The sequence below is a fragment of the Sapajus apella genome, unplaced genomic scaffold, assembly GCF_009761245.1.
Source record: "Sapajus apella isolate SASKATOON/1434 unplaced genomic scaffold, GSC_monkey_1.0 scaffold62, whole genome shotgun sequence".
NCBI lineage: Eukaryota > Metazoa > Chordata > Mammalia > Primates > Cebidae > Sapajus > Sapajus apella.
This window is the reverse complement of record NW_022437002.1, coordinates 1,253,772-1,277,493: the sequence shown is the minus strand read 5'-3', so window position 1 is coordinate 1,277,493 and position 23,722 is coordinate 1,253,772. Positions and strand designations below refer to the sequence as shown.

Sequence of the window (23,722 nt, the reverse complement as noted above, 5' to 3'; positions counted from 1 at the left end):
TTCTCAGGCTTCATGAAAGAGGTGATTCTCAAGCATATGAAAAAAGATTGATCAATTTGTATAATCAAGGTGTTCCAAGTATGGAGAGTGACATAAAGATACTTAGGAGTCATTATAGACCTCTAAACAAAAAATGATTTAGCAGCTGACTTTCCCTGATACAATGCAAAAGACAAGTTGACTAAGTAAAAATAGCCCTAGCCTAGAATTTTGTAAATCCAAATGGTAGAGACAGCAAATGAGAAAACTGCAGAATTCTGGCAATAGACCTAGTGGGTAACCAATAAGGAGTAGTCAGAAGTGATTGCAAAGGTGTTGGGAGCAAATTAGATGGTCAAGGGATCCGGAAGAGAGAAATCATGAGGTAGGTTTTCTTCTTTGAAGGTGGGGAAAGATCAAGTGCAGACTGAGCTGTGGCCAACGTTTGCAGACCAGGAATCCACACTAGCTCTAATCAGAGAGCTCTTGGTGTGCGGGAACTGCCAGTTTGCCGACGTGAAAAGAGCCCCAGACTGGGTAATGGTGAGCCCTGAAGTCGCACCCCAGCTCTGCCACTCAGTGAGCACGGGTAAGTCATCCACCTCCTCCGGGTGGCCTTGATGGCCCTCCCTCCTCTGAGACTAAAGAAAGAGAGGCCACAATGCCCAGAGCAGCCTCCTTCCTGTCTCAAGAAAGGAAAGGATCTCAGGAACCCATTTCATCTAGCAGCTTTTAGTTGTGGGTTGTAAACAACCCTCTGTTGGCTGGGAAAGTCAAATTGCAACCATAATCACTGATCCTGAGCAGTAAATGTGACATTGGTTAATTCCTCTGTGAGGGCCTGATCGCTGGTTCCCTGGAATGTTGCAGACCTTTGGAATCGAGGCAGTTACACTGTTCTCATTCACAAGCTTTTCTCTGAGTTGGCCTCATCTGAGCACTAGAGTTGGTTGCAGAAGTGTCTTTCTACAGTTTGCCAAGCACTTTATACAGACAGCAAGAATTACTGTTTTTTAGTACTGTCCTATCAATGTGTCCTAACTTTTTACCTCACAAGACCCAAGTTGGCTGAGGCATAGGACATCACTAAGTGCTTTGAAAGAAAGCTGTTTGATTCCTATTCACTGAATGCCATTTCTTTCAGGGTAGATTTAAGGGCTTTGCCCTTAAAGTACACAGTGCTACTGACTCTAGATTGAGGGTTCAAGCCACCCCATGGGTTAACTTCAACAGATGAAAATTTTTCCTTGGCTACAGCAACATCCCTAATCCTGACCAGCCATGGAGAGGTTCGGTTCTTACAAGGAAAATGAGTGAATGTGGGAATGGCTCACCACATTGTGAAAACAAAACTCACATCCTGCTGATGGTTGGCTGAGGACTGTCATGTCCACATACAAAGAAAAGCATGTGGCACAGTTTTAGGACAAAGGTGAGCAGAGATCCACCGTGGAAAGGGGCATATTTTCTTATAGAGAGACCATCCAAGGCATGCCCCTCGGTAAGCAGTGTTGGTGGGTGACCACGGTCACACGCATGGAGGCTTGCTTTCCCCTGCTCTTCATACCCACTCCCTAGCAGTTTCTAGTATTGAGCACCCCCTTAGTCATGCCTTGCCCAGTTAGCCATTGATCAGCCTGTTTCCAGAGCAAGTCATGGGTGTCAGTTTGCAGACAGGACTTAGTCTCCCTGTTCAGTGAAGATGTTTGGAAGACAGAAGTGCAACCCTAAGCTGTTCTGAAAAGGGTTGAGATAAATCCTCTTCAGTAGAACATAACAGAAAAGGGAAGACTTGGTGGTGTTCGGGGCCATTAATATAGGCTATTAGGATCAGAGAAAGCATATTTATCAAGGATACAAACTCAGATGATAATTCTTGCATGAAGAAATGTGGTTAACATTTCTAAAGTTGAAGTCTTAGAGTACCTTAGTTTTAAAAATATGTCATTCCAGTTCTACCTTTACAGAATTCTGACTGATAAACTGAGCAGTACACCAGCTGTTGAATGAGGAAGATGAGCGCATTGGCAATGGGATTAGGAATGGAATAAAGTTTAGAGCAGCCCATGTAATTCAATGTGGCTTTTGTTTGTGGTATCCAGATACCTGTCTGTACTTGGTAAGAATCATGGTGCCTGCCTTTATTACAGAGAAAATGACAGCAACTTCCCTCATTCTTTTGACTAGGTTTGTCAGGATTGAATATGACCAGAGGAAAATAGTTTTGGTAAAGACAACACAGTGTTTGGGATCAAATTTTATATTTCAGGGTGTTTTTTGGATTTGGGAATGTTTGTATTATACTTAATGGTTGAGCGTTCCTAAACCGAAAATCCAAAATGTTCTGGTGAGCAAATTTGAGCATCCTGTTGCCACTCAGAAAGTTTCAGATTTTAGAGCATTTCAGATTTTGGGTTTTCAGATTCAGAATACTCAATCTATTGCAGAGAAACATTGAAGAAAAGAGTTTCTTTTCTTACTTGAAGTGTGTTGTGTATTGAATAGTGAGGCCATGCTTTTTATCCTTCCATATGCATAAGGGAGAAAGATTGAAAGGTGTGCATTGAAAGGGTAAGAGGAGGCATATTGCAGGGCTCTTTGTGTTTTCATCAGTCTCTGCTGTGGAGGGTTTTTTTACATTTGTCTTAGATTGTTTCTCCTGAATTTCTGCATCCTATGAATTATTGAAAGATGTTCTTTGTTTTTAATAGAGCAGAAAAGAGGATGTCTGCTATTAGAATTAGAGAAATTTATCTCTTGGGTTGTTTTGTGAGGCTTATTCACAAGTCACACCAGAGATATATATATACATATATGTATACACATGCATAGATAAAATAGTGTGTATACATGCATTGTGTGTATTTTCTTTTCCTTTTTACTCTGACAGAGGATTCAAAAGGAGATTGCTTTCTGAGAAAAGGGATTTGTTTCACATTATTTGCTGCAAAGCACAAAGGGAATGTTAAGATTGGCTTTAAAAGGCTCTAGCATTAGTTACCAGGAAAAGCTTTACTTTGTTGAAGGCACTAAAATTTAATTCAGGAACAGTTAAAGTATATAAATAAAGTAAAATTGAAACCCATACATAAAAGGTATTTCAGATGATAAAAATTAAATTTATCCCTTTTCATCTGTTGGTGTCTGGTGGTACCATCCTAGTCCAGATGTGTCAAATTTTAGAGTTTAAATTTTCCATTTTTGAAGCCCAGCACAGTGGCATGTACCTGTAATCCCAGCTACTTGGGAGACTGGAGCCAAAGGATCCCTTGATCCCAGGAGTTCAAGTCCAGCCTGGATAACGTTGAGACCTCCGTCTCCATTGTTAAACCAAAAGGGCACTAATTTTAACATTTAACCTATCATAGTTTTGATGTTAGTAGAAGCCTTAGAGATATGCCGTATACCTTCAAATTTCACAAATAAAATAAGATACAGAGAAATAAAATGATTTAATATGCTGTTCAGAGTTTATAGCAGAACCAGGACTAGAACCCAGGCCAGTTCTTGCTGCTTCAGTCTTAATCGTTGGGGAGTTTCAGCCCTGGTGTCAAGCCACAGGTTTGAATGCCAGCTCAGCCGGGTTTTTTTATGCAAGTTATTTAATACTCTGTGCTTGGTTTCTTCATTTGTAAAACAGGAATAACAGTACGTAGCTGAAACATACTATTAAATACAGTGACATTGCTTAATACAGAGATATTGTTTAGTCGGGGTTAGGTAATATTTTATTTTTATTATCTAGTCTTCCCATCTTAATTTATTTCTGTCTTATTCACTCTACTTACTGAATGACATTAAATCATTCTTCAAGTAAAGCAGATTTGGTAAAAAACAACCACGCTAATCTGCACTTTGCTTTATTTTCAGAACAAGAGTCCCTATCAGGTATGGTTTGTTGTATGGGAAGATGTTTGTTTTAATCTTCCAAACCCACTCAGCATGTCAGTGGCAGAGAGAAGTGACAGGTGCCTGATTTGATCCTTGAGCTGAACTTAGATAGTAAAATGTTTCAAATAACTTTTTTCAAAGAATAGTAGCCAAAATTTCTCTGTAAAGCAAATTTAATCTCAAGTCAGCTAATTTAATAAATGGTTTGGATACCCCCAAAATAGAGTTACTAAGTGACCCACTTGTTAGAACTTTTTAGAAGTAAATATTAGGGAAGGCTTGTAGGGATTTTTCTGTGACATTACCAGTTGTCCCTGTTAAGGAAGTTTTATTGGCATGCTACACCTTGCTTCAGTGTCAGCTTGCAAAGAAAGATTCATCTGTATAAACATTAATTTTTATTTTTAAATTATCCTGCCTCTACTAAACAGATTGTCACTGAAAGGTCAGGATAAGTTCTACATATGAGCCTTGGAACAGAGTGATCTTTGAGTCTGGGAGAATGTATTGCCATGTACGTCTGACAGAAGCATCACTTGCCATCTGAAGCCTCTGAGCTTTCTATTTCAGTTGACCTGCAGAGCTTAGGGTGTTGCATTCTGTGACCACCCCCTTTGCCCAGTAGTTGTAACCCTTAGCCATTTTGAGGAAAACAGTTGGTATTTTCCTGTGGTTTGTTTAATCCTCAGGATTTGGTGGTGTCCTTCTAAGATCACATAAGATCAGCCCTGGTTATTGAACAGTGCTGAGCCAGAGCATGACTCAAAGGGGAATGGAGGCCATTCCATCATGCCCAGGCCGAATATCCCTCCTTCCTCTCTGCATGGCATCAGGCTCTCACATGATGCCAAAATAGGTGATGCTGTGGACAGAGCAGACTCGGGACTGATCTTGACAAATTGAGGAGGGTACTTTTGTTGTTATTATTTGGGATCCTTCTAGAGATAAACCAAAGTAGAAAATAGTTGAGTTGGTTTTGTATTTGCCTTAAAAGAAAAATTGTCTCTGAAAAAAGAATAGTATAGTTTTCCTAAGGACCATTGTATCTAAGAAAGGAAAAAGCAGCTGCATTATATTATCTATTACAGATTCTTAGTGACTGTAAAGCGCTTTTGAACATAGTGATTTGGAGAGGCTTTACTTGCCTTGTCTAATATAACAGGATGTTCAAAATCATTCTTATTAAGCTGCCCAGCAATTCTGGCCTATGGAAGCATGAAACTGTTTTAAAGACTTCACAGGCCGGGCGCGGTGGCTCACGCCTGTAATCCCAGCACTTTGGGAGGCCGAGGCGGGTGGATCACGAGGTCAAGAGATCGAGACCATCCTGGTCAGCACGGTGAAACCCCGTCTCTACTAAAACTACAAAAAATTAGCTGGGCATGGTGGCGCGTGCCTGTAATCCCAGCTACTCAGGAGGCTGAGGCAGGAGAATTGCCTGAACCCAGGAGGCGGAGGTTGCGGTGAGCCGAGATTGTGCCATTGAACTCCAGCCTGGGTAACAAGAGCAAAACTCCGTCTCAAAAAAAAAAAGACTTCACAGATCATAAATTGAGCCAGGTGGCTTCTGGATTGTGTTACTGCAAGACACTTCCTGTTAAGTAACTGGGTGTGTCTGTGTTTTTTTTTTTTTTTTTTTTTTTTATGAAGTTGAGATTCAGTACCATTCAGACATTTCAGCATAAAGAGCCCTCAAACGTTGTAACCTACCACATTGTAACCTACCACACACTGTAACCTACCACATCGTCACCTTCAGAGGATATATGAAAGGAACTCTCTAGTAAAGGAAAAATTCAGCAATTCTGAATTTTCTCACTTATTTAATATATTATTGAGTACAGCATTACATTCTAAAGAAACTGAAGACTGGGCGCATTGGGCTCACGCCTGTAATCCTAGCACTTTGGGAGGCCCAGGTGGGCAAATCACCTGAGGTCAAGAGTTCGAGACCAACCTGGCCAACATGGCAAAACCCTTTCTCTACTAGAACTACAAAAATTAGCCAGGCATGGTGGCACACACCTGTAATCCCAGCTACACGGGAGGCTGAGGCGGGAGAATCACTTGAACCCAGGAGCCGGAGGTTGCAGTGAGCTGAGATCGTGCCACTGCACTCCAGCCTGGGTGACAGAGTGAGACTCCTTCTCAAAAAATAAATTAATTAATTAAACAAACAAACTGGAATCATTTTTTGTCAGCAGGCTGGGTGACTCTCTGACATGTATTGTAACCTATTTGTAGTGTCAGTGTGTTTAAATGCAGAGGAACACTAGTCAGTGTGTGCCCGTGTATACACAGCCTTTTAGAGTTTAAAAAAAATTGCTTGTAACTTTCCTTTCTTGTTATGATGAATAAGATGGTTTTTGTTTTAAAATATAGGCAATGGTCACAAAGCTGGATTTTTCACAGCTATGTCAGACCAAACTAAATATTTTTTGATAACTTATAGGCCGTTTGTATAACCTTGCTTATAAGTATCTTACAAATTTTACACTTTGGTTTTATAAATTGTACTCTTTAAAAGGCATTAATAGGATGGGGGGTTTCTTTAGGATATATGTTAAACCAAACCTCTTGGCTAGAAAAGATGTAGCAATACCATTTAAAGAAGTTTGCATGAGGTATATACTGATTTCAGAGAATTCCAGCCTATCTAAAACTTCATGGAAATGAATTTGGAATCTTACTGGGAAGCAAATAGCTCCTTTTCACTGATAAGTTTTAGAGTAGTTAATTGGCATGTGACAGATTTGTTTACATAGAGGAACAGGAACCTTAAAAAAAAGTTTATTCTTCCACATGATTTAACATTTATTACCCAGTACCTGAATGTAGATCTAATTGTTCTCTAAGATACTACTTTTAAAGCTAAAAAAGATGAGTTTTATGTGGTGTTTGAAAGAGCATTATATATCTTGTAGCGTTACATGTTTTGGATTCTTATACCAAGCATCCCTATCTTTGCAGTTGCCACCAACTAATTGGGAAACAAAAGAAGTGTCCTGTGTGTGTAGCCAGCCTCCTCCTAGAAAGATAGGAGTCTACTTTGAGAAGTCTCCCTACCTCTTTAGTGCCTGTTGGCACAAAGCAAAGTGGTTTCACCTAAAGAGAAGAGAAAGCCAATCCTTAGTTTGCAAAATCCACCTAACCTTTGCTAAGCATGAACCTCATTGCTTTCTCTTTAATGTTAATGAAGCTGGATGTCAAAATGGTGCCAACCAGGATTTTGTTTGTTCTCTTCTAGATATGGTTTTGTGGAGTTTGATGATCTGCGTGATGCAGATGATGCTGTTTATGAACTGAATGGCAAAGACCTTTGTGGTGAGCGAGTAATTGTTGAGCATGCCCGCGGCCCACGGCGAGATGGCAGTTACGGTTCTGGACGCAGTAAGCATTCAAAGGGCATACTTGTATCAGTAACATGCTTTTATTATTAAATGCTGGTTTTCTAAAGTAATTCATTGATATTACAGTTTAATGTATTGATGTTTAAGCTATTTGTTTTATAAATTATGTATCTTTTTAAATGTAGAATTGCAAATAAACATCTTTGATAATGTTTAATTTTAATTAAATTAATGACAATTTCTTGTTTATAATACTTTATGAATATGTTTAATGATGTGTGTTTGTGTTGTTGTTTTTTCTCTGTAATGCAATTGTTTAACATAGATTTAACAAAGACCTCAATGTTTTAATTAAAAGAATCCTTTGAGGCTAAGATGACTGCCTGTTCCATTTGCTGACCTTGGGTTACCTTTCCATGCGTGGCTCTTTGAACCATTGTGGCCCTTGGCTGACCAAAAACAGGAAGCCATGTGACGACCGCAACCTTTCCCCATTAGACCTGGGTGGTGAGGATCCCAAGGGTTAGAGACAGATGAGATTAAACTGAAATAGGTGCCTGAAAATCTTTTTTTCATATAAAATATTCACAAAATTTTTAATCACTGTGAGTAACACTAGTAACTGATTTAGTAATTTGGTTACTTATTTCTAAATTGTTAAATTGTTAATAGTTTTTAATTTATGCATGTTAATCTTAAATATAAATATTAATGAATATATATACTTACAACTTTTTAGATTAAACGTGTATATTAAGCTGATTGATTCTATAAAAATCTATTTTAGAATTAAGGGTGGGAATAGAGTTAAAACTATGTGCTATCGTTTGGGGCGGGAGTAAATAATATATTTAAGGGGGGATATGTGCTGTGTCTTCTTTTTTCCTTTTCCTCCACTGAAATAATCTTATTTATTTAAACCTTCTAAAGGTGGATATGGTTATAGAAGAAGTGGCCGAGATAAATATGGCCCTCCTACTCGCACAGAGTACAGGCTTATTGTGGAGAATTTGTCAAGTCGGTGCAGCTGGCAAGACTTAAAGGTTTGGGCCCCATTAACCTTTTGGGGTAAGGTTGGGCAGGAGCTAAAGTTGGGAAACAGGTAGATTTGTGCAGGCCCAGGCATACACAAAATATAATAGTCTTATATGTTTGAAAACCTTCACAGAGATTTTCAAACATGTAAGACCGGAAATAATTAAAGCTTCCATATGAGTCCAGAAAACATCAGAATTGCACTCCTACTGTACATTGTGGGACCATCACTCTAAGGAGAAATCTGTGAGATTGTTTCATTTTGTTTTGAGACAGAGTTTCACTCTATTGCCCAGTCTGGAGTGCAGTGGCACATCATGGTTCACTGTAGCCTCAAACTCTGAGGCTCAAGCAGTTGCCTGGCCTCGGCCTCCTGAGAGGCAAGGACTACAGGCACATGCCACCATGCCTAGCTAATTTTTTAAATTTTTTGTAGAGCTTGGTTGTCACTATGTTATGTTACCCAGACTGGTCTCGAACTCCTGGCCTCAAGTGATCCTCCCCTCAGCCTCCCAGAGTGCTGATATGACAGACACATGGCCCAAATCTGTTATATGAAATTTTCCTCTCTAAAGAATGTTTTAAACCCCGTTTCTACTTAAAAAGATACAAAAATTAGCCAGGCGTGGTGGTGAGCGCCTGTAATCCCAGCTACTTGGGAGGCTGAGGGAGGAGAATCGCTTGAACCCCCAGAGGTGGAGGTTGTAGTGAGCCAAGATCGTGCCACTGCACTCCAGCCTGGGCAATAGAGCAAGACTCTGTCACACACAAAAAAGTTAAACGATGTGCTGGTGTAGCTACTCACCAGTCAGTAAAATAGAAAGGTTGGAACCACCAGTGTTTCCTGCAGCATTTGCTGTAACATGCAAATTCACATCAGCTTCAATGTGTGTCCTTACTGGTGAAAACTGACAATTTGACCAGTGTTCTCTCATAAGGTTTTTGATGGAATATTTGTCCTGAAAGAGTTTTGGTGTAAAAATCAAGATTCGGTGCTGATATTGGCCATCCAGTGTATGACTCCAGGTCTGTTGTTTTTTTGGGGGTGGCGGAATGGAGCCTCACCCTTTCACTCAGGTTGGAGTGCAGTGGCAGCATCTCAGCTCACTGCAGCCTCTGCCTCCCAGGTTCAAGTCGTCGTCCTACCTCAGCCTCCCGAGTAGCTGGGATTACAAGTGTATGCCACCATGCCCAGCTAATTTTTTTTTCTTTATATATTTTTATTTTATTTCTTTTTTTCCACTCCCTGCCCCTGATTTTTGTATTTTAGTAGAGACAGGGTTTTACCATGTTGGCCAGTCTATCTCGAACTCCTGACCACAAGTGATTCATCCACGTCAGCATCCCAAAGTGCAGGGATTACAGGCATGAGACACTGCACCTGGCCCCATTTTTTGACAAAACGTTTTTAATCTGAATAGGGAAGAAATACTTACTGAGTATGATCATGACCTGAATGGTTTTAGGAGGATATATGAAATGGGTGTTGTTTTCTGCCTCCCTTCTCACTTTTTTTGATCATATTTAAACAAGTCATCTCTAGCAAAATGAGTGAGTGTATTCAGGTTCAGTAAAGAATAGTTAGGAATCCTTTACATTTGTGTAGTTTTTAATTTAAAGCACTTTTTTTTTTTCTTTTTAAAATTTGTTCTCAACAACCTTCAAATAACAGATGAACAGATGCAGAAGAGCTGGGACTAGGACTCTTTGTTCAGGTGTATTGTGCATATTGTCGGCATCATAGCAGACCTTTACTGAATGTCTGCCAGCAAGATTCTGCTTGCTGGGGGAATGACTCCAGTATTCTTAGAGCTAGGAATTGAACTATGGTAAAAACTGGGAAGCTACTCTCCATGAGTAGAATGCTAACTTTGCATTGACGTTAAATGTAGTATTAAGTTAACTTCTTAGAAAACCTCTTAATTTTTTTGTTAAAATGGAGCTTAGTTCCCATCCTTAGTTGACATACTTCTGTACCTTCTGGCAGTTCCAGTCTAAGAAAACAAGAGTTATAGATAATACAGCAGATTTCCTAGCTCTCAAGCTGTCCAGCTTGGATAGAATCCTGGCTCTGCCACTAAGATCACTTATGTGACCCTAAGCAAGTTACCTATGTCTTACGCTTCGTATTCCTCAACTATAAAATAGGGTTAATACTAATTTCTGCTCAAGGTTATTGAGAGAATTTAGTGAACTGTTATATAAAAAGCATAGGACAGCTTCTGGCACAATGTGTGTTAGCTGTTTATCAGGGAACTGCAAAAGGAAAACAAATTAGGGGATAGTTTAAAAAATAAATTTCTTGGGCTGGGCCCTGTGGCTCATGCCTGTAATGCTAACACTTTGAGAGGCCGAGGTGGGCAGATCACCTGAGGTCGGGAGTTCGAGAACACCTTGACCAACATGGAGAAACCCCGTCTCCACTAAAAATACAAAATTAGCCGGGCGTGGTCGTGAATGCCTGTAATCCCAGCTACTCAGGAGGCTGAGACAGGATAATCACTTGAACTCAGGAGGCGGATGTTGTGGTGAGCTGAGATCACGCCATTGCACTCCAGCCTGGGCAACAAGCATGTGAGACTCCATTTCAAAAACAATGAATAAATTTTTAAAGATAAATTTCTTGCCCTTTTTTTCCCCAGAGTCTCGCTCTGTCACCCTGACTGAAGTGCAGTGGCATGATCATGGCTCACTGCAGCCTCTGCCTCCCAGTTTTAAGCGATCCTCCTGCTTCAGCCTCCCTAGTAGCTGGGACTACAGGCGCATGCCACCACACCCCGCTAATCTTTTGTACAGTGGCGTGATCTCGGCTCACTGCTGCCTCAGTCTCCTGAGCAGCTGGGATTATGGGTATGCGCCACCACGCCTGGCTAATTTTGTATTTTTAGCAGAGACAGGATTTCTCCATGTTGGTCAGGCTGGTCTCAAACTCCTGACCTCAGGTGATCGCCCACCTCGGCCTCCCGAAGTGCTGGGATTACAGTTGTGAGCCACCGTGCCCAGCCCAAAAATAAATGTCTAATGCCCAGTGATGGTAGCGTTGAGATGCAAATTACATATTAGTGTGCCATTCATGGCATTGACAATTGGTAGTGTGGCCCATAGCGTGGAGTAGCATTAGGAAGTCAGTTTCTGGGCTGCGTGCAGTGGCTCACACCTGCAATCCTAGCACTTTGGGAGGCTGAGGTGGGCAGATCACATTAGTTCAGGAGTTCAAGACCAACCTGGCCAACATGGTGAAACCCTGTCTTTACTAAAATACAAAAATTAGCCAGGTGTGGAACCTGGGAGGTGGAGGTTGCAGTGAGCCTAGATCACACCACCGTACTCTAGCCTGGGCAACAACAACAACAACAATGAAACAGTTGCTCATGCCTGTAATCCCAGCACTTTGAGAGGCCTAGGTAGGGAGTTTGAGACCAGCCGGACCAACATGGAGAAACCCAGTCTCTATACAAAATTAGCCAAGTGTGGTGGCATATGCCTATAATCCCAGCTACTTGGGAAGCTGAGGTAGGAGAATCCCAGAACCTGGGAGATGGAGGTTGTGGTGAGCCAGGTGAGCCGAGGTCACGCCATTGCACTCCAGCCTGGGCAGCAAGAGTAAAACTTCATCTCAACAAAAAGACTTCAGTTTCTGGCATCTTACTGCTTATTTTCAGACCTGGCTCATTCACCGATTGCCTAAATGACCTTGAGTAATTTACTTAACATCTCTTACACTTTTCATATCTGTAAAATGAGGGTGATGATTGTTTCTACTTCATATGGTTATCACTACGATACAATCATACAATAAACTTTTGATATGTCAGCTGCTATTATTATTAATTTGGAAGTATGGCAGTATAAAGCAAATGTACTGACACTCTGCATGCCCTACGAGCAGTTACCATGTACCTCAACTTGCCAGGGGAGTCCCAGTCTTGGCCTATGAATAGCATCCTTGTTTCCTCTCAAATATATTACAACTTGAATGGCTCCCTGCGTTTTGCCCAGAATCCCTACTCCTGCAAATAATTGAATAAAGAAATTTTTGTACCAGAGATATTCTTTGCTAGATTATGAATATCAAAAGACTGTATATAACCTAAATATCTCAATTGGTAAATCCTCAGAAAAAGTGTTAGGCACATTAATTATGAAAATTGTGTAAAGACATATAAGCATGTTTATTATGCAAAGAAATAATAAAAATGGTATGTATTCAGTGTCACTTTGTAAAATACAGACAGGAAGGTAATATACAGAAACTGTATTAAAATTTATGTATTCATTTAACAAATAACTATTGAGTGTATATTATATATAAGAAATGGGCCAGGCACAGTGGCTCACACCTGTAATACCCACATTTTGAGATGCCAAGGCAGGCAGATCACCGGAGATCAGGATTTCAAGACGAGTCTGGCCAACATGGTGAAACCCCATCCCTACTAAAAATACAAAAATTAGCCAGGTGTGGTCGTGGGCACCTGTAACCCCAGCTACTTGGTAGGCTGAGGCATAAGAATCACTTGAACCCAGGAGGCAGAGGTTGCAGTGAGCCAAGATCACACCACTGCACTCCAGCTGCCTGGGTGACACAGCAAGACTGTCTCCAAAAAAAAAAAAAATTTTTTTTTTAATTTTTGTTTTTATAAAATGATAGCTAACTAAAAACTTCTATATTCACACAAAACTTTCTTTGTTTTGAGACAGGATCTTGCTGTGTTTCCCAGGCTAGAGTACAGTGGCCTAATTTTTTAAATTTTTGTAGAGATGGGGTCCACTGTGTTGCTAGGGATAGTCTTGAATTCCTGGGTTCAAGCGATCCTCCCACCTCAGCCTGTCAAAGTGCGGGATTGCAGGTGTGAGCCACCACACTTGTCCCCAAAACTTTATTTGAAGGAACGATTTAATATGTATGTGTTGTCTTCCCACCCACCTAATATGCCTGGTGCTTTAAAGAACCTCAGTATATGGGCCGGTCTCAGTGGCTTACACCTATAATCCCTGCACTTTGGAAGGACGAGGCCAGCAGATTACAAGGTCAGGAGTTCAAGACCAGCCTGTCCAACATGGTGAAACCCTGTTTCTACTAAAAATAGAAAAATTGGCCGGGCATGGTGACGTGCGCCTGTAATCCCAGCCCCTTAGGAGGCTGAGGCAGGAGAATTGCTTGAACCCAGGAGGCAAAAGTTGCAGTGAGCTGAGATTGTGCCACTGCACCCCAGCCTGGGCAAAAGAGCAAGACTCCATCTCAAAAAAAAAAACCTCAGTACATGATTGGTGGGTAGATGAAAATATTTAAGAGTAAACTTTATTCTGAGGAATACTGGCATTTCCTAAAAGTTCACTCAGATGATTGCATTAGATATTTTAGTAAAACATATCCTAATATAGTCATGCTTTTTTTTTAATCCTCAGGATTATATGCGTCAGGCAGGAGAAGTGACTTACGCAGATGCTCACAAGGGACGTAAAAATGAAGGGGTGATTGAATTTGTATCTTATTCTGATATGAAAAGAGCTTTGGAAAAGTTGGATGGAACTGAAGTCAATGGCAGAAAAATCCGATTAGTTGAAGACAAGCCAGGTTCCAGACGACGCCGGTCCTACTCCAGGAGCCGGAGCCATTCAAGGTACTGTTGATGTCTTTTATGTGTTGGAGCTCATCATAAATTCATTAGTGAGCATATAGATGATTTATTTACATTTTCCTGTTGAGTTCTCAATAACATGATTCCACCTGGTTCAATAACTTAGAAGTTACAAATAAACTGAACATTTATTTGTAAAACTCTTGAACACTTAGGTCATGAGTACAAATAGAAGTAAAGTCCCTTCTTTTAGAGGGACTCTCTTAGGAGCCTTGCTGGGTACAGTGGCTCACACCTGTAATCCCAGCACTTTGGGAGGCTAAGGCGGGTAGATCATGAGGTCAAGAGTTCAAAACCAGCCTGACCACTATGGTGAAACTCCATCTATACTAAAAATGCAAAAATTAGCTGGGCGTGGTGGTGCACAACTATAGTCCCAGCTACTTGGGAGGCTGAGGCAGGAGAATCACTTGAACCCAGAAGGCAGAGGTTACTGTGAGCCAAGATGGTGCCACTACACTCCAGCTTGGGCAACAGAGCAAGACTCTATCTCGGGGGAAAAAAAAAAAAAAATCAGAGGCCTTCTTTCACATTTCTTCTTGGAACCCCTAGATACTACCTTGGTTGAGGGCACACATGGCAACTTTGTCTTATTTAGCACCTGAACAGGCCAAGCACTGGGCTAAGCATTGGAGAGGCATAGTAAAGAAGACAAATGACCAGGCACGGTGGCTCACGCCTGTCATCCCAGAGGCCGAGGCGGGTAGATCACGTACGGTCAGGAGTTTGAGACCAGCCTGGCCAACATAGTGAAACCCCATCTCTACTAAAAATAAAATAAAATAATGAGCTGGGCATGGTGGCACACACCTGTGTTCCTAGCTACTAGGGAGGCTGAGGCAGGAGAATTGCTCGAACCCAGAAGGCTGTGGTTGCAGTGAGCTGAGATCGAGCCACTGGGCTCCAGCCTGGGCAACAGAGCAAGACTCTATCTCAAAAAAAACAGACAAGGATCCCTGCCCTCCTGAAACTTGGTCTAGTGGAAAAGATGACTATTGAATAAACAGTGCCATTGTGACAAGAAAATGCACACAGCACAAGTAGTCTAGAGAGCTGGCAACAGCTTCCCTAAGGACGTGTTACAGAACTGAGTCCTAATGGATAACGCAGAGATGGTGAGCAGAGAGAGAAAATGCTTTCTATCTAGCAGAGAGAAGGGTGTTTTTAAAGGCCTGGGGTTGGGGGAGCAAGAAAAAGTTTTCCAGAGTAGAGAAGCTAATACAGAGAAGGAAAGGGAGGAGAGTGGCTTGAGATAAGGCAGAGAAGGACCAGAGACACTGACCATTGGGCCAGAGCAAGAATGGAAGAGTGATGGGAAGTCATTGGAGACTTTTCAGGTTTTGTTGTTTCGTTCTTTTAACTTTTTATTATGGAAAATTTGAAATTTATGTATGAAGATTAGAGAACTCTAAATCGCTCCTCTCACTCCTCCAGCTTCAGTAGTTTTTATTTTGCCAGTCTTATTTCATCACCCCCTCCTGCTGCATTGTTTTAAGGCAAGTCTAGACATCCTGTCATTCCACCTGCAACTTCTTCAGTATGTATCTCTAATACTTGAAATGAAACCATGATAATATAGCCAGCAAAATTAGCAATAACTCCATACTATGATTTAATATCCAGTTTGTATTCCAGTTTTTCAGTTGTTTGTTTGTTTTAGAAATGGAGTCTTGCTATGTTACCCAGGCTGGTTTTGAACTCCTGGGTTCAAGCGATCCTCCCACCCCAGCCTCCCAAAGTGCTGAGATGACTAGCCCCAGTTGTCTTAAATAGATATTTTTGCAATTTGTTTCTTCAAACATAAAAGTTGAAAGAATAATGATTACCTGTATACCCTCCTCTGGCCTTAACAGGTAGCATTTTACCTTTTCTCTCTTTGTATGTATGTATTTATACAGGCTCACTATACATTTATTTGCTGTAGCATTTGAAAGTAAGTTGTAGAAATTATGATACTTTGCCCCTAAATACTTCAGCATGTGTCTCCCAGAATGAGAATAACTACAGTTCTCTTTTTTCACTTAAGAACATTAATAGTAATTCCATCAGATTACTAAATATCCAGGCCATATTCATGTTTCCCTAGTTACTCCATGGTTGTCTTTATAGCTTGGTTTTTTCTTTACCAGGTTCTAATTCAGTCATACAGTACAAGGAATTTTTAGTAGTAAAACCTAATGTAGTCATGCCTTTAGTCTGGAGCATTTCCCTTAATGACATTTATTTTTCTTAGGTTTGGGTTTTTTCGTTTTTTTGTTTTTTTGAGACGGACTCTTGCTCTGTCACCCAGGCTTGAGTGCAGTGGTGTGATCTTGGCTCACTGCAGCCTCTGTATCCCTGGTTCAAGCTATTCTGCCTCAGCCTCCCAAGTAGCTGGGATTACAGGCGTGAGCCACCACACCTGGCATATTATTCTTAGTTTTTTAATACTATCTCATATTCTGCATTTATCTGTTTCTTCTTGATATCATTGAACTTTTATCCCAGAACTTCCTTTATGCTGGAAGTTAGGTCTGGAGAGGTGTGGTTGAGATGCAGATTAAACATTTGTAGCAAGAATACTTCATGGGTGATGGTGCCTGGGCAGCTGTGAAAGTTTCCCTATTTCTATCATGATGAGGTGGTCTAAGCCCATCTTGTACACTTCCTACTCTATGCCTGGAATCAGTCATTTCCCCAAGGAGTCCTGGTTGGTAGAAAATAAGAATCTACAGTCTGGATGCATTTAAATTTTTTTTTAAAGCTTGGAGTGTCTGCCTCTTTAAAATAGCTCTCGTCACAGTGAAATGAATAGATCGTGAAGGGGAAAAGTGTTGTGGAACAAGGGGAGAGATGATGGTGGCTTGCCCAGGGAGGTAGCAGCAGAGGTGGACAGACGGGAGATCAGGAAGCATGATCGTCAGTGTGTAAGGGGAAAGTCGGGGGAGTCAAGAATGGCTCTGATTTCTGTTATAAGGAACCATATGAATAGCAGTGGCATCAGTGCACATAAGAAATCCAGCAAAAGGAGCAGGTAATGGGGGGGGGGGCAGTTAGAATTTCAAGAGCTGATAAGAGGTTCAGGTGAACCATCCAGATGGAAGGTTTGCTGGTTACTTCACCTGTGGATTTAGAACCCAGGAGAGAGTTTGTGCCTGGACACAGCCAGTGCTATATATATTTGATTGAAAAAATATCTTGACTGGGCACAGTGGCTCATGCCTGTAATCCCAGCACTTTGAGAGGCCAAGGCAGGGGGATCACCTGAGATGAGAAGTTTGGAGAAAGCCCATCTCTACTAAAAATATAAAATTAGCCAGGCGTGGTGGTGCGTTCCTGTAATCCCAGCTGCTCAGGAGGCTGAGGCAGGAGAATCACTTGAACCCAGGAGGCAGAGGTTGCGGTAAGCTAAGACCGCACCATTGCACTCTAGCCTGGGCAACAAGAGTGAAACTCCATCTCAAAAAAAAAAAAAAATCATGATTGATGCTCATCAGCTAGCCTCTCGTCAGCAAGTATTAAAAAATATTTCTCCCTCTAGGTCTCGCTCTCGAAGCAGACATTCCCGTAAGAGCAGAAGCCGAAGTGGAAGCAGCAAAAGCAGTCATTCTAAGAGTAGATCCCGGTCCAGGTACGTCTTCTGTGGTATAAGTGGAGGTGGTCAGCAGGGAATGCCTGTACCTTGGCTTTTTTTTTTTTTTTTCCCCCAAAGAAACAGGGTCTCACTCTGTCACCTAAGCTGGAGTGCAGTGGTACAATGATGGCTCACCATAGCCTCACCCCACTGGGCTCAAGCAAGGCTCCACTTCAGCCTCCCAAGTAGTTGGGACTACAGGCACATACCACCACACCCAACTAATTTTTTATTTTTATTTATTTATTTTTTTAAAGATGAGTTTTCACCTTGTTGGTCAGGGTGGTTTCGAACCCCTGACCTCAGATGATCCACCCACCTCGGCCTCCCAAAGTGCTGGGATTATAGACGTAAGCCACCACACCTGACCTATTTTTTAAATTTTTTTGTGGAGACGGGATATCACTGTGTTGCCCAGGCTGATCTTAAACTTGTAACCTCAGCTGGATGTGGTGGCTCACACCTGTAATCCCAGTACTTTGGGAGACCAAGGTGGGCAGATCACCTGAGGGTGGGAGTTCAAGACTAACCTGACCAACATGGAAAAACCCTGTCTCTAATAAAAAATACAAAATTAGCTGGGCGTGGTGGCAGATGCCTGTAGTCCCAGCTACTCAGGAGGCTGAAATGAGAGAATCACTTAAACTTGGGAGGCGGCGGTTGCAGTGAGCTGAGATCGAACTCGTGACCTCAGATAGTCCTCTCAGACTACTGCAATTACAGACACGAGCCACTGTGCCCAGCCTGACTTAGATTTTAGTCATATGACCAGTCTTCCTTCATTCCTTCACTCCTGCTTTTCCAGCTTTGGTTGTTTTTGAGATGGAGTCTTACTCTGTCACCTAGGCTGGAGTGCAGTGGCACAATATCGGCTCACTGCAGCTTCCGCCTCTCAGGTTCAAGTGATGCTCCTGCCTCACCCTCCTGGGTAGCTTCGGATTACAGGCAGCCACCACTACCCCCGGCTAATTTTTTTTATTTTTAGTAGAGGCAGGGTTTCACCAAGTTGGTCAGGCTTGTCTCAAACTCCCGACTTCAGGTGATCCACCTGCCTCGGTCTCCCAAAGTGCTGATATTACAGGCTGGAGTTCAGTGGTGCGATCTCAGCTCACTGCAACCTCTGCCTCCTGGGTTGAAGAGATTTTCCTGCCTCAGCCTCTGAATAGGTGGGATTATAGACACACATCACCACACCCAGCTAATTTTTTATATTTTTAATAGAGACAGGGTTTCACCACGTTGGCCAGGCTGATCTCAAACTCCTGACCTTGTGATCCTCCCACCTCGGTCTCCCAAAGTGCTGGGATTGCAGGTGTGAGCCCCATGCTCAGCCAGTTTTTCCAGCTTCTGACTGGCATCATGGGGGTTCAAAAAGAAATCCTTAGTTGGTGCCATCCATGCCTTATATGGGGGGTGTAACTCTACACATACGTCCTTTGGTCTTTTTATCTTCCAGATTAGCGTGAAGTCGCATGTGACTCAAATATTGTCCCATGTCTCCTCAGGTCGGGCTCCCACTCCCGGAGCAAGAGCCGGAGCCGAAGCCAGAGTCGGAGCCGGAGCAAGAAGGAGAAAAGCAGGAGCCCCAGCAAGGACAAAAGCCGCAGCCGCAGCCGCAGCGTCGGCAAGAGCCGAAGCAAAAGCAAAGACCAAGCTGAAGAGAAGATCCAAAACAATGACAATGCTGGGAAACCTAAGAGCCGGAGTCCTAGCAGGCATAAAAGTAAGAGCAAAAGTCGGAGCAGGAGTCAGGAGAGGAGAGTGGAGGAGGAGAAGCGAGGGAGTATGAGCAGGGGCAGGAGCCAGGAGGAGGGCAGGGGCCAGGAGAAGAGCCTCCGCCAGAGCCGGAGCCGGAGCCGGAGCAAAGGGGGTAGCAGGAGCCGGAGTAGGAGCCACAGCAAGAGCAAGGACAAGAGGAAGGGCAGGAAGAGAAGCAGGGAGGAGAGCCGCAGCCGCAGCCGCAGCCGCAGCAAGAGTGAGAGGAGCAGAAAGCGAGGCAGCAAGCGAGACAGCAAGACGGGCAGCAGCAAGAAGAAGAAGAAGGAAGACACTGACCGCTCACAGTCCAGATCGCCATCCCGCTCTGTTTCAAAGGAGCGGGACCATGCCAAGTCTGAATCCAGCCAGAGGGAAGGCCGAGGGGAGAGTGAGAATGCTGGCACCAATCAGGAGACCCGGTCCAGGTCGAGATCCAATTCCAAATCGAAGCCAAACCTTCCATCAGAATCACGCTCCAGATCAAAGTCAGCTTCAAAAACCCGATCTCGGTCCAAGTCTCGATCCAGGTCTGCTTCTAGATCACCCTCCCGGTCTAGATCTAGGTCCCACTCAAGGTCCTAACTGGCTACGACCACAGCTGGAACTACCCGAGGAGTCTTTTGTACATGTTTGGTAGCCGTAGCACAAGTGATTGGAGTAGAACATGTCACTGCTGTACATTTTTAACTCCCCTAATGGTGTGTCTATAATTGTTAAATCTAAGTGCTTCCTCTCAGTAAAGCCTCCTGGCTCCAGGCCTTCCTGCTCGACTGAAAAAAAAAAAATTTTCTCTTTTGAAAATCCCCTTTTACTCATGGCCCACAGTAGAATATCCAAAACGCCTTGGCTTTCAGGCCTGGCCTTTCCTACAGGGAGCTCAGTAACCTGGACGGCTCTAAGGCTGGAATGACCACATAGGTAGGTATGGTGAGTTCAACCATTTTTGCTCTTGAATTGATGCCCTTCGATGTATGCCATTTAGTGAAAGTGCTAAGTCTTAAGTTTCCTACCACTTTGGTTTCATATTTTTGGACTTAACAAAGTTGTGAATAGCACAGTCAAAGAAAATTGATACCTGCAGTAACCCATAGGAAATAAACTGTAGAGTTCCATATTCTGGTATTGTGATTATATTGTTTTATATTAAAAAAGAAAAGAAAAGAATTTTTTTTAATTTTATTTTTCCCCGTCTTGCAAAGTATAGTGACCCCTGTTTCCATTAAATTTGAATAAAGACTATTTTTGCTTGACAAAATTTCATGTTGCTTTAATTGAAGTTGTACTTTCTGATATATCTTGGTATGTCTTTTCTTTGCATAAAAAGTTCATGTGTAGGCCAGGCATGCTGGTTCACACCTGTAATTTCAGCACTTTGGGAGGGCAAGGCAGGTGGATCACGAGGTCAGAAGTTTGAGACCAGCCTGACCGACGTGATGAAACCCTGTCTCTCAATAAAAATACAAAAATTAACCAGGCGTGTGTTACAGGTGGTGTGTGCCTATAATCCTAGCTACTCAGGCTGTGGCAAGAAAATCACTTGAACCCAGAAGGCAGAGGTTGCTGTGAGCCAAGATTGTGCCACTGTACTCCAGCCTGGTGACAGAGCCAGACTCCTCAAAAAAAAGAAAAGTTAATGTGTCAACGATGGTTTTGTTCCTTGGGATCATCCATCTTAGGGAAACAACACATTCCTAAAGGATTTTTCTCACCCAACAGAATAAAAGCAAGTTTCCCAGGAGTTTATCATTCTTTCTTTTAAGAAACTTAACAGCCAGGCTGATGAGGAATTAATCAGTTTGGAAACTAGGAGCATTACCAAACAAGTTCTTCATGAATATACAGTTCTCCTGCACCATTTGTTGAAATTACCCTGAATCTGTGGTGTCATGATCTCATCACCTTAAGATCTGAACTAATCAAAAACCAGGGGGAAAAAATGTGGTGGTGTTTTTCCTGAGACAGAGTTTCACTCTTGTTGCCCAGGCTGGAGTGCAATGGTGCAGTCTTGGCTCACTGCAACCTCCACCTCTGGGGTTCAAGCAGTTCTCCTGTCTCAGCCTCCTAAGTAACTGGGATTACAGGCGTGTGCCACCATGCCCAGCTGTTTTTTTTATTTTTACTAGAGATAGGGTTTCATCATATTGGTCAGGCTGGTCTCAAACTTCTGACTTCAGGTGATCCATCCATCTCCACCTCCGAAAGTGCCGGGATTACAGGCATGAGCCACTGCGCCTGGCCTCCTGGATGACTTTTGTCCTAATTGTTCTTGCATTGCTTGTTTGGCCTAGCTCTCTAGGAGGCACCAGAAGTACAGTGGTTCCCATCTGATCTCAGCCCTTGAGGAACTGTTGAGGGGCATCAAAGCAGGGGGGAAGCTTGAGGGCTTTCATTACATGCTGGAGCAAAAGCTTGGGAAAGGAGATTCACTTGACTGCTGCCCGTTAATTTATTGGGGGCTGTCCCTAGGCCTAAAACAACTGTCCCATTGCCTCCTATAAACCAAAATTTTAGAATGCACTGGAAATACAAAAGCAGAGTGTCTCTTGCCCTCCTGGAGTTTGTGATCTGGTTGCTAATGATGAAGGCAAAGCGGATGTTCAGAGAACAGAGTCAGAACTTCATCTAGGATCAGAGAGCACTTAAGCTACTGAACCTTTTGGGTATGTGGGGTGGGAAATATTCCTATTGAAAAAAAACATCTGTGAGCAAAGCCATGGAGTCGGGAAAGCACAGGGCATTGTGCCCAGGGAACGTGGAGTTTGATAGTGGAGATTTAGAGAAGTTTAACAAAATGGATGGTGACATAGAGGGCCATAGACACTAGGAAGAGGAATTTGACCTTTGTCCTGTAAGCACTGGGGAACATTGTAAGTATTTGACTAGGAGGGTGCAGGAAGGAGGGTTATGCTTCTGGACCTGACAGCAATGTGAAGAATTGGATGCAGGCAACGCAGCAGTTCAGGGCATGCAATCCCAGATGATACAGGGAATGCATGGTCAAAGGCCGTGATAGGAGGAGCAGAAGAGACAAGACCCAGCAAGACTTGGGAGATGTCCCGGCAAAGGAGCTATCGGAGTCAGCTGCAAGATGATGAAACATCATCTAAGGGATGGGGAAGATGAAGCGGAAAATTAGTTCAGTTTTGAAAACGTGGAATTTCAAAAACAGACTAGGCAGCCAGACTGAGGAACCTCACTCAGTTTCTGGAGAATTTCCGAAACCTTTTTCTGGGCCCTTTCTTGGGTCGTCATGACAAGGTGATCAACCCAACCAATAAAATTCCCACTGCCTCAGAGGATCTCATGTTGGTCTCCAGTGGTGACTATTTATTATTCCCTGATTTTATCTCTATAAGGATGGGGACATTTGTTGGGGCTTTTTTTTTTTTTTTTTGAGTTAAAGTCTCGCTGTGCCACCCAGGCTGGAGTGCAATGGTGCGATCTTGGCTCACTGTAACCGCCACCTCCCTGGTTCAAGCAATTACCCTACCTCAGCCTCCTGAGTAGCTGGAATTACAGGTGCATGCCACCATGCCCTGCCCAGCTGTTTTTCATATTTTTTTTCTTTTTTTCTTTTTTTTTTTTTTTTTTAGTAGAGAGAGCCCCCGCACCTGGCCTGGGGTATTTTTTTTTTTCTTTCAGTATTTTTTGAGACAGCATCTCTGCTGCCCAAGTTGGGGTGCAGTGGTGTGATCATAGCTCACTGTGGCCTCAACCTCCTGGGCTCAAGTCATCCCCTCCTTTATTCTAACACACCTCTTTATTTTTCCAAGTTCCATTCCGCACTTTGTTCCTATTGATTCATATTCTCAAGAGTTATGTTTATGTAATTTTTGGTTTTATATTTTTAGTAGAGACAGGGTTTCACCATGTTGGTTAGGCTGGTCTCGAACTCCTGACCTCAGGTGATCCACCTGTCTCTGCTTCCCAAAGTGCGGGGATCACAGGTGTGAGCCACCGTGCCCGGCATATTTATTTACTTTAATAAATTCATTCAATATCATGAGCATTGGAAAGTTCACTTAAGTGTTTAAGGTACATTGATTCTAACCAAATAAATTTAGCACTGTGTTAGTGGTAAGGAAATTCCATGTGTACATAGAAAGGACCCTTGGTCATGCTTTTTCCAACAATTTTTAAATCCATTTGTGTTGGATTCTGAATGAAAAGGATAAATGAACAAGAAAGGTGGAAACTCATACATTGAGTTCTGAATGTCACTGAAGAGTGGAAACTGGATGTTTTCATGTGCATTTTTCATTTTGTTTTCACAGCTCCTTGTGATCAGTATTACTGGGCCAAATTGCAAATGAGACTAGTACAGTCTCCTGCCACACCCCAACAACATTATATTTACATTTGGAGTGCCTTCTGTGTAGGCCATGCATTCTTCTAGGCTCTGGGGATAAAGTATGAACAGCAAGTCTCCCTTCCCATGGAATACATGTGTTACT

At 42.6% G+C, this 23,722-nt stretch overlaps 1 protein-coding gene across 1 annotated transcript in view; it reads left to right on the top strand.

Moving 5' to 3' along the window:
• SRSF4 (serine and arginine rich splicing factor 4) overlaps nt 1–20,523 on the top strand; it is a 35,015-nt gene extending 14,492 nt beyond the window's left edge. Inside the window, exons 2-6 of the mRNA XM_032246653.1 lie at nt 7,118–7,260; nt 8,151–8,263; nt 13,665–13,879; nt 17,418–17,507; nt 19,016–20,523. Coding sequence (XP_032102544.1) covers nt 7,118–7,260; nt 8,151–8,263; nt 13,665–13,879; nt 17,418–17,507; nt 19,016–19,850 — 1,396 coding nt within the window. The 3' untranslated portion in view covers nt 19,851–20,523. The remainder of the gene's footprint in view (nt 1–7,117; nt 7,261–8,150; nt 8,264–13,664; nt 13,880–17,417; nt 17,508–19,015) is intronic.
• The last annotated feature ends 3,199 nt before the right edge of the window (nt 20,524–23,722 follow it).